Source organism: Leiobunum rupestre, chromosome 8, assembly GCF_980474605.1.
Source record: "Leiobunum rupestre chromosome 8, qqLeiRupe1.1.hap1, whole genome shotgun sequence".
In the NCBI taxonomy this organism is placed as follows: domain Eukaryota; kingdom Metazoa; phylum Arthropoda; class Arachnida; order Opiliones; family Sclerosomatidae; genus Leiobunum; species Leiobunum rupestre.
This window is the reverse complement of record NC_143391.1, coordinates 5399975-5410782: the sequence shown is the minus strand read 5'-3', so window position 1 is coordinate 5410782 and position 10808 is coordinate 5399975. Positions and strand designations below refer to the sequence as shown.

At 39.1% G+C, this 10808-nt stretch overlaps 1 protein-coding gene and 2 long non-coding RNA genes across 3 annotated transcripts; 1 reads left to right on the top strand and 2 right to left on the bottom strand.

Annotated features, from left to right (window-relative positions):
- Positions 1 to 5008: 5008 nt before the first annotated feature.
- On the top strand, positions 5009 to 6237 carry LOC149932200 (uncharacterized). Its single transcript, XR_016473029.1, has 3 exons — positions 5009 to 5157; positions 5467 to 5592; positions 5657 to 6237. It is a non-coding gene; the product is annotated as an uncharacterized LOC149932200 (long non-coding RNA).
- Positions 6238 to 7007: 770 nt separating this feature from the next.
- Positions 7008 to 8229, bottom strand: Vps20 (vacuolar protein sorting 20). Its single transcript, XM_090155688.1, has 6 exons — positions 8017 to 8229; positions 7825 to 7934; positions 7676 to 7763; positions 7465 to 7617; positions 7241 to 7403; positions 7008 to 7183 (listed from the first exon to the last, which is right to left on the bottom strand). Exons 1-6 carry the CDS (start codon positions 8095 to 8097, stop codon positions 7134 to 7136), a joined length of 645 nt encoding a protein of 214 aa, XP_090011814.1. The 5' UTR covers positions 8098 to 8229; the 3' UTR covers positions 7008 to 7133.
- A 1702-nt stretch (positions 8230 to 9931) lies between these two features.
- Positions 9932 to 10808, bottom strand: LOC149932198 (uncharacterized). Its single transcript, XR_016473098.1, has 4 exons — positions 10716 to 10808; positions 10570 to 10632; positions 10377 to 10505; positions 9932 to 10186 (listed from the first exon to the last, which is right to left on the bottom strand). It is a non-coding gene; the product is annotated as an uncharacterized LOC149932198 (long non-coding RNA).

The following is a 10808-nucleotide window of genomic DNA, read 5'->3' as shown; positions in this document are numbered from 1 at the left end:
GGATTGGTTGGTGGGAGGATTTAACCAGAAGGAATTGGTCTCCGGGGGGTCACGGCTTTCAGTAATGAAGGCCGTCGACCTACCGAAACCTTTCAAGGTAGCCTTCCGCACCAAGGACGTCTACACCAAGGATGTCAATGTCCTCCTTCGTAGACTCAGGACCTACAACAACGCGCTAAATACGCAATGTTGGAAGGTCGTAAATAAAGCCGATGAGCCGACTGCCATCCGCTGGAACTTCCAGGTGGATGGAGAGTCGGTTAAGGCTATCAAGGAGGCAGGACACCGAGCCTTAACGGGTCTGGACAGTGGTATCTTTAAGATACTTCATGAACCTGACCCGACAGCTCCGGTGGATCCTGTAAAGGAGGGTGGTTCAGTCGAACCCTCTGCCTTGGAGATCTCAAGGATGGAAGATGAGGCTCTGGCTGGCGGGGACTCCGGAGAGGACATTCCAATGGAAGATAATCTCGTGGAGGAGCTAAAGGCCTTTGCTTTGTCGGACACCGACGAGATCAAAGAGGTTGTACCACTGGAGGGTGCAACAGGGGGGCAGGCTAGGGATGTAAGTCAGACCGGTGGGGGTGTTGGGGTTTCCACAAACACAACCACCACTATGTCTGAATAGACATCTAAGGCCTGCAACCAAGCTCACCTTAAACCAAGATGAGTGTAAAGGTGCTGCAAGGAAACTCGTAGGCTCTTTAATAGGGCAAAGAAGGGGGGTGATTGGGATGCCTATAAACGCACCCTCACCACCTACCACAAGTCTATCCGCGATGCCAAGAAGGCTTCATGGAGAGACTTCTGTGAGAACATAGCGGATGTTCCCAGTACGGCCAAATTAATGAAAATTTTGGCACACGATAATACTAAGCATCTTGACACCATTAAGTTGAAAGATGGTAGTTTTTCCACGTCCGGTAAGGACACTCTGACACATATGTTAGATGTACAATTTCCGGACTCTAAGCTCACTAGCAATGGTAACACTGACAATCGCCCTTTGAGGATCAATCGAAAAAAAAGGGAAGATTGGGCAGTGGCGAATAAGGTCGCCACGCATTCCAGACTTATATGGGCTGTAAAGTCATTTAAACCCTATAAGTCCCCGGGACCGGATGGGATTTTTCCTATCCTCTTACAGGAGGGCATTGATATTCTATGCCCTATGCTGCTGAGAATCTACAGGGCTTGTATTGCTCTAGGGCATTTACCTAGCACCTGGAAGCTTTCTCAAGCGATCTTCATACCTAAGCCTGGTAAATCTGATTACCTGGAAGCTAAGGCATTTAGGCCAATTAGTCTTACCTCTTTTCTCCTAAAAATTCTGGAGAAAATGGTGGACAACTACATTAGGGAGGAGGTTCTTTGCAACTCTCCTCTGTCGACTGCGCAGCATGCTTACCAGAAGGGCAGGTCTACTGAGACCGCCCTGCATGGTATCAGCAGCTGCCGGGAAAAAGCAATTGAGCACAAGGAAATTGCGTTATCAGTTTTTCTTGATATTGAGGGAGCCTTTGATAAGGTCTCCAGCGCAGTTATACTTAAGGCTGCGAAAAGGTTTGGTATCAATGACACATTGTGCCTTTGGATCAAATCTATGTTAACTGACCGAAAAGTGGTATCCTCCTTGCTGGGTGACTCCCTTATGGTCTCCACCAGTCGTGGTTGCCCACAGGGGGGCGTTAGCACTTTCGCCTCGCAGCAAGAGGAGCCGAGTTCGATCCCAGATTGTGGCACTGGGTGAAGACTCAGAACAACTCCTTCTGCGTTGAGTTTGCAAGTTCTCTCCCCACTGGTTTAAGGGGTTTTCCCCCGAGTTCTTCGGTTTCCCCTTCCATAAAAACTTGTCTAGGTTAACGGTAATAGTTCGTGTAGGGAGCTGTTGGCTCGATCTCGTGGCATGCAGGGCTTGCCACCACCCTCCTACGCATTGTAACCCGGCCACCTGAATTAAGGGCTTCAAAAGTCGCGTGATGACTTACGCCTAAGGTGGTGCCTTGGGTATTAGCCTAGCTGATTATTCTGTGGTGCCTGGTGGTGGATGAACTCGTTCGGAGGTTGAACAGGGGAGGATGCCGCTGTTTCGGTTACGCCGATGATATTGCTATTATCATTACTGGGAAATTCCCGGCAACAGTGAAGGACGTAATGAGGAGGGCCCTAGCATCAGTTGAGAGCTGGTGCAGGGAGGTCAACCTCATGGTTAATCCTAATAAGACTGTCTTGGTTCCTTTTACTCGTAGAAGGATAAAAGGTATGTTTGAGGGTATTTCCTTATTTGGAAAGGACCTAGTGGAGAGCACCGAGGTGAAGTACCTCGGGGTCATCCTGGATAGCAAACTAACATGGAAACCACACCTTGACTACATAGTCAAGAGGGGCAAAATGTTATTTTGGAGAACTAGAAGTGCAGTTGGCAAGACCTGGGGCTTAAGCCCCAGGACTGTGTACTGGCTGTACACCATGATCATCAGACCTATCCTGTCTTATGCAGCTGTGGTCTGGTGGCCAAGGGTTACTTTAAGGACTGTGCAGTTTGATCTGCGCATTCTGCAAAGGCTGGCTTGCGTCGGCATTACAGGAGCCATGAGAACAGCCCCAAGCGCTTCTCTGGAAATACTCCTGAATATGCTTCCTCTCCACCTTTTTATTGAGGAAGCTGCCCTTTTAGGTGCCTATAGGCTTAACCAAAATGGCTGGTGGAAGGCTAATAATTGGGAGCATAGCCACACCAAGCTCTTCCGAGATATGTCCAATCAGATGCCGATTTTAACAATGGGCTCTGATCTGATGGTTACTAAACTCCACTTTAGTAAACCTTTTGAGGTCAACTTCCCTAGCCGTGTGGAGTGGAGTCACTTGACCCTCGGTACCAGAGGAGAGATCGTCTGGTTCACTGATGGGTCTAAGACACACTATGGCACTGGTGCGGGGATGTATTGCCTTACTAATAATTTTGGCTTCTATGAAAGTCTAGGGATACACACTAGTGTATTCCAGGCTGAAATTTTTGCCATTTGCTCCTGTGTTGCTCACTGTTTACATCAGGGGTATCATGGGAAGGTTATCCAGATTTATTCAGATAGCCAGGCTGCTCTTAGAGCTCTCAGCCAGTATAGTATTCTTTCTAAACTGGTTTTTAGCTGCTTAGATCTCCTCTGCACTCTTGGGTTGCACAATAAAGTTCAACTTTGTTGGGTACCTGGGCATAAGGGGCATCTTGGGAACGAAAGGGCCGACGCCTTGGCCAAGGAAGGTGCGAGGGCTGGGTTCATTGGTCCAGAACCTGCTCTCCCCATCTCCCGAGGACTTGTACGCGGCTTAATCTCCAAGTTTATGTCGGATCGTCAACTCAGACAATGGTCTGAAATTGAGGGTCAAAGGCAGGCCAAAGAGTTCACTCTTGGCCCATCTAGGGAGAGATTTAGAGAAATACTCTCGCTCTCTAGGTCCAGTATTAGGATTGTTACTGGCCTACTTACAGGTCACTGCCATCTTAACAGACATTTAACGCTTATTGGGGTCAGTGATGACCCGATTTGCAGATCTTGTCTAGCTGAGGAGGAAACTGCCTCACATGTACTCTGTAGCTGCGATTACTATGCAGCCCAGAGGTTTGAGCATTTGGGTATGCATCGGTTGGAGACGTATGACGTCTCTAATATCACGGCCGGGCAGATTTTAAGCTTTATGTCGGCAATAGGACTTACTTAAGTCAAGCAGTTTGGGGATGCACAATGGACCTTAGGTCGAAGTGTTTGGCTTGCCACCCCACTCAATAATAATAATAATAAAAATACCATATGTAACATAACAACTCCTAAGTATACCATAAAACCATTTTCTTTAATGAAACTTTGTTCACGGGATATGACTTAAATCATGTCACTTCCAACTCAGTGATTTTGTTTCCATGGTAAAATTTTCAATAGTTCAAGGATTAAGAATTTTGGCATTTTTGGGCCTGCTTATTTTATGTTCTGTGTGAAACAAGGTGTCATTGAAATGATATACAGAGGCACGGCCGTCTCGAGATCTGCTTCGCGCTCATAGCGGCCCAGGCGATCGTACGAAAATCGCGTATGGGAAATTAGTTCAAAAACTTCTCACATCGTTTTCTGGCGCTAGTCTAGCCCCCCCCTTGAGAAAATTCGCAGCCATGTTATCGAATCAAAGAGTATAAAAACTACGTAACCTAGAGATATAATGACGGTCGAAAGCAGTAAAGGAAGTTGTAGCAACCGGGGGGGAAGGCACTCAGTGAATTTGCACTTCAAATTTCGGTACCGCAGCGCCACTACGGTAGTTTTTAGTACAATAAATAATAATACCGGAGAAAAATGGCAGTTACGGTGTTGCGGAGGTGCTAAATTTGGCATTTTGGATATTTAATTGTCTAATATCTGTCAATTCAAAAAAGTGACAGTAATTGGTTACTGTTTCGTGATTTTTTTAGTTAGAATTTGTGGATTTGTTGTTTCGGTGTTTATTTTCAAAAATTGAAGAATAAGGCGTTTGTTTTCTAACCTTGCCAAGTCCTAAAGGTAGCCAAGTCCTTAAGGAATTTTCAAGAATGTTGAACTAAATCAAAATGATTGCCACTTAAAACTGCCGTAGTGGCGCTGCGGTACCGAAATTTGAAGTGCAAATTCACTGAGTGCCTTCCCCCCCGGTTGCTACAACTTCCTTTACTGCTTTCGGCCGTCATTATATCTCTAGGTTACGTAGTTTTTATACTCTTTGATCGAATGGGAGGAACTGCGCGGAACTTTGGAATTTCAATTATTATCGCGTAATGTGTAATTTTTTGTAAAATATTTTTTTTGGAATATTTAAGTTAATTAATAATAAAAAAGTTAAACACCTCTTGAGATTTTTTAACGCAAAGTAAAGTTTTGAAAAACGTTATTAAAATTTGATCATTCTGGAGCCAGAAGTCGCCGTCGACGTTTTCTGTATATAAATGTAAACATAAACACGTGGTTCTCCTTACAGCTGTAATTTTGCTATGTAGTAACTTCCAGAGGCCTTTGTTTTGTATTAATGTTTAAAAATTTATTTTAATTAAAGTAGTGAAATAAATGAATTTTAATTAACTAACTGACACTTGGAAGATCACTATGAATGAAAATAGTGATGGAAACTTGGAAGGTATTTAAATCTGATAAATATAATAAACCAATGTGAATTTCCCACTGAATGATACACGACTAAAAATTTAGAAAACTAAAATTTACAACTTGAGTACTTTTCAAGAAAGAGGCTTATGCACAAGTTCTTTCACTTTCTCAAATTTTGCGGACAGAGTTTTGGTAATATTTGTGATAATTGGAAGTACGACCTTTCAACAAATTAAATCAGCAATTTCATTCGGTGATTATTATTCAAATCACATTGGATGTAAGGGCATAGAGCAATTTTTGGCCACAAGTGGATTTCAATGTTTTTTTAAAATGACAGGTGAATCCCGGAGATAGGGTACAGCTCTCTCTATGAATGTTGTTACTATAGCCATTAACATGATAAAGCTTTGCTGCGGATACCTAAGGTTTCCTCTGTCGGACAATTTTATCAATCCAACTAATGGTGAGTCAGAATTAGGCTGTGATACATTTTCAAGGCACAATTCGCAAAAATGTTTTTCCTCTAGGATTTGTACTACATAACCAGCCAAGTATGCGATACTTGCTAGCCGTAAGGTGCATCTCTGTGTATCTGGGTACTCATAACTTCAGATGGTAACGTAACTTCATTCCCGTTAAAAATAGTTGAAAATCCATCGAGTCTAGTATCAATCATGGCTGATAGATCTGTGAAGCTGTCTTGGGGAACGTTAGATGTTTTAGGTTTTGTTAATGATATAGTGCCTCTCTTAAGGTAGGATTCCAAACTGAATATAGTTTCTCTTGCATCAAGCATGTCATTCCCTCCAGCCATTTTCCTGAGAATGCTGAAAAACATTTCAATAGCATCGCTCGTTAAATTTCTTGTCAAGACAAACTGGAAACCAGATTTAAGGAGGTATGACACGCAAGATATTGTAGACAATGAAGTTATTCTAATAGATATTATAGATTCATATGTTTCCTTTGTCAATATTTTCTTTAATTTGCGGATCTTTAGACCTTGATAGTAATCACTTTCCTTAAAATGTCCCACTACAAACAAATCTTGCGTGATGCGTAAGCTTCATTGACCCCAAAATATTTTCTAGATATGTTCTTAGTCCATAATTTGCATAAACTTTCATCAACTGGAAACTGATGAAATTATACATTGATATTCTTCTTAGATTCACAAAATGGAACACAACAAATTTTTGTGGTGGACATTTTTGCAAATTAAAAATAGGCAATATTTTAAAACTTAAGTTTGAGAAATGTGAACTTAATTTAAAGAATAATAAAGGTATTTATTAAATAATATTGTGGTTATTTATTTAAAATTCTGATAAAAAATGCGAATACTGGTTTGAAAATTGTGAAAAACAGAAGAAACTTTGGTTAGGCTTAGCAATTAACTAATAAAACTCAATATAAGCATATTACTTTAATTAAATAAATAAATGTTTTAAATGAAAACTTATTAGATAAAGATCAAATCATAAGATGTATATCCCAAACTTTCCAGAAGTTTTTGAAAAACAATGCAAAAAGGATTAACTAGTTGAATTTACCGCCATAGAAAACTATGAAATATCCCGCTAATTTTTTACATTTAAGGGGGGGCTCAGACAGCGCTCCTAGTGTTAAAAGAAGGTATTCGCGGAAATACATAGGAGAGGAAATCTTTACCTGGGCCGCTATGAGCGCGAAGCAGATCTCGAGACGGCCGTGACAGAGGCATATTTATGAGTGATTATGTTACATATGCTAATACTATAAGTCCTTAATCATGTTATTATTTATGTTATCATTAGAAAACAGACTATTATTAAAAGAATAACTGTTCTAAAATAAAACAAGGCTCAATTATACAGTTAAGAAATAAAAACCAATTACTAAACATACAAAAATTATTCTTTTTATTACAAGCATGATTAAATCGACTTAGTGAAACATTTAAATTATAAAAATCACGCTAAATAAACTGTACATTAACATTCTATACAAAATCAAGATTTTCAATCAACTAGCAGCAACCATTTCCCTTTTAACTCTCTTAGCAGCTTCTTTTGCTGAAAATATTTTATCAAAATAACCGTCTCAGAAAATAAATTCAGTTAAATTCTTACCTTTAGGCTCGTGTTCTGGCACATCAGGCAATTCCATGTCTTTCTCTTCAACAACTTCAATTTCTTTGTCATGTTCAGATTCCTCAATTATCTTATTCAGTTCCTCCAAAACAGCATCTTCATCTTCATCAGTCAAAGTTCCACTGAGCAAATCATCAATTTCCTTAAACAAACAACATAATTTATAACCTAGATCTTACATTTGTTTCCATCACAAATTTTACCCTTTGTTTTTCAACTCCTTCTTGCGTTTCGTCCATAATTTTTTCTATATCTTCAATTGATAACAAATCATGCATCTTTTTAAGGGCTGTATTTCCAACTTGAAGTCCTTTAGCAACTTGAGTTTCAATTTCCGCAAATTCTAAGTCAGACACCTAAAATTCTCAAAACATTTTAACAGAAGGTTTTACTTGTTTTAAGTAAGACACACACCATTCTCTCAAGATTCAATAATTGACCATCAGTTTTTTCAAGCACTTGTTCCATAAAGCGTTTCTTTCTGAGAAGCAGCTTTGCACGACTAAAAATTGTACACATTTATTAGATAAATATATCAGGCTACATTCTCTACCAACACTTACTCTTTCTTTCCATCATTCAAAAGTTGTTTAGCAAATTGTCGGTCCTTCTCTAAGGCTTCTGTAACTTTCTTCTGGTACTGTTTTAATTTATCTCTTTGCTGTTTTAAAACCTGCGAGCCGACCATAAAGATAATTTTATACCGACGGGTAAGTTGGGTAACCAAGGGCCTACGTTTATGATTTATAACATACCAAAACAGCTTTGTCTTGCTCCGTGATAACTATTTCTTTCTTGTTAGACTTCTCGCGTGGTTTGGAAAATATAAAACCCATTTTAATATTTATACTTTATCCCTTAAAGAAGGTCAAAATAAGAGACTAGAATTGTTTCGATTTTGGTAATACACTCGACATTTTTTTTCTATACTGGAACCTTGGAGTAGAAGAACTTCTCTACTCCAAGCTGGAGCGCCGCTAACGGAAGTTTGAAGGGTTGCGGTAATTGCATAGACATAATAAAGAAATAGACACCTTACGTGGAATTTGATTTGCCAAAAATATACGGGACTCCGAGAGCGATAACTAGCAGACAACCGGCAGTTCTTCCGTATTCCTGGGGTACTACGTGTAAAGCCACCTAACGCATCAGACGCAAAAACTTAAGCGGTGAATTTGAAAAACGGGTAGTACGTTTATTGACTTAAGTAACATGTTTATAATTAAATACCCAAGTTTTTGTGAGTATTTTATTTAAAAAGAAGTAGTAAAAGTGTTTTCTACTGAAAATCTGTAAATTTCTAAAAGTAAAACAATACCGGAAAATGTTTGATTCCATAAGAAGGATTAAATTATAATATTATTTAGATAATTAATAATTTTTATTTAAAATCTTTATATAACTATAGGTTTCCCTTATCTAAACCTACAATACTTTATCAATGGATAATTGCTGTAAATCGTGAAAACTGGACACCTTCAAATCGTGATTTCATTTGTTGTGATAACTTTTTAGAACGGGTTATACAAATTGTAAATGGCCAAAGAGGGCTTACGCAAAAAGCCATTCTAACTCAGGTCTTGTTTCCAAAACATTAAAAAAGTAAAAATAGTCGAAATTATTTTTTTATTTAATAGCCTATAAAGAAATTACATGCACTTGAAAGTGAAATAGAAACAAGTTGGCAAGCCAAAATATACCTCTCCTCGGAAGAATGGTCCCTAGTGGTATTAATTTCTAGACACGACCCCCAAAGATATCTCCGCAATTCAGAGTTATTTACGAAAAACGTATTCTCGGTTCAAACCCTGCCTGGTATAAAAGTTTAATTTAAATTTAAATAATTGAGACGAAACAATCGAGTTTAATTTATTCAGAATATTATAAATTAAGTAGTTACAACATCAAGTTAGACTTACTAAAACAATGCACAATTGAATTTAACCTTTTTTACAGTACATGTTTATCAGTTGAATATAATACTAAGCAAATTTTAATGAAAGAAATATCTACAGATGGTAATTGTATTTTTCTCGCTTACGAAATACTTGCCGCATCTTTAACGCTCATTTTATTTCAACACTCGTAGACTTCCAGTTGACGTTGTGACACATACCGCATGAAAAAGACCAATGCCGTCCAATTTCCAATATCATATAATGACTCGCACACCCAGGAAATCATTGGCTGCGTTATAAATCGTAGATATCCAAATATCCACACCAAATATATTTACAAGAAGCAAAAACCTTACCATCAACCATGGCCAACTTCGCGCGCTCACTATCCAAAGAATTTCAAATCCATGTATTGCCGCGAAATAAAAGTTTGGTTTTTAGTGTCTTCGACGGCCGTCGGGAGCGCTACTTCCGGACCTTAAAGTCGGCTAATTTTACGATATAAATAACATGGTTTTCTATGGCGCGAAACTTGACCATAATGAGTACATAGTACTGGAAATTATTTAAATATCAGAAAATTGTATTTATTTTATACATAGGTTATAACTTAAAAGTTCAATTTCCATAAATAACCCCTCAAATACTTCATTACTTATGTAATTTTTAAATAGTTTGTATGAATAGTTAAGCCTTGTTGGATTTTAGATTTGTTGTCTTTTAAAACAATTTTCGCGGCGGGAAATTCGAACACTTGATATTGCTAGTAGACCAAACAGGCAAACCATTATCTTATTAGGCCTAACTCCCAAGGGCGCGGGTGGCACCAGTGTGGGAGTTGGTATAAAAGGAGGTAGCAGAGAGAGAGATAGGGCTTTTAAGAGCATAGAGGCAGAGCTGTAGGGTCAGTGGTTAGTAGCAGTCAGAAACTAGTATGGGAGTGGTTAACTCCCAGCTAGCCTGCTAGTCAGTTGTAGTTTTCCCCCAGTGGCTGCCAGGTTGCATTCTCTTCCCTTGGTGGGAATATCTAAGAAATATTAGTATCTTATTATAATAGGATAGTTATTGTATAGTTCGCTCTAAGGCCTCCGAAGGCACGTTACCCAACCTTCTAGAGTAGATTGGCTATACAGTATCCAACTTATATGATACCAAATGTGTTGAGTACAGAGCCTGACACGCAACGAACCACTTTAAAATTGGCAAGTTTGGCTTACGTAGCTGGTTTTGTGGTACAGAAAATGGAGCAAGCTGAATTTTGTAGCTTGTGTCTCGAATGCATTTCAGGACCCTTCTCAAATTCAACACTTTTAGGATTTTGTAATGTTTCATTGAGGCAGCACTTCCTTATTTTCGAGAATCAGCAAGAAATTAGCGAAAATATTGAATCTCCGTGTTGCCGAAACTTACCAGGTGTCCAATTTTGCATTGCAATTTTAATGTCCCTCATGCCTCGATATCTGCCAAATTTATCTGTGACAAAAAAATACCACCCGTAGTTGATAACATAACTAGGACAATTTGATTTGAGAAAGTAAAGGAACTAGTTTACAAACCTCAATCGAGAAAACTTCTGAAAATGTAAAGGTCTTTCATTTTCATTATGGATTTTCATATTTTGATCACCATACACCAGTGATACTTCATTG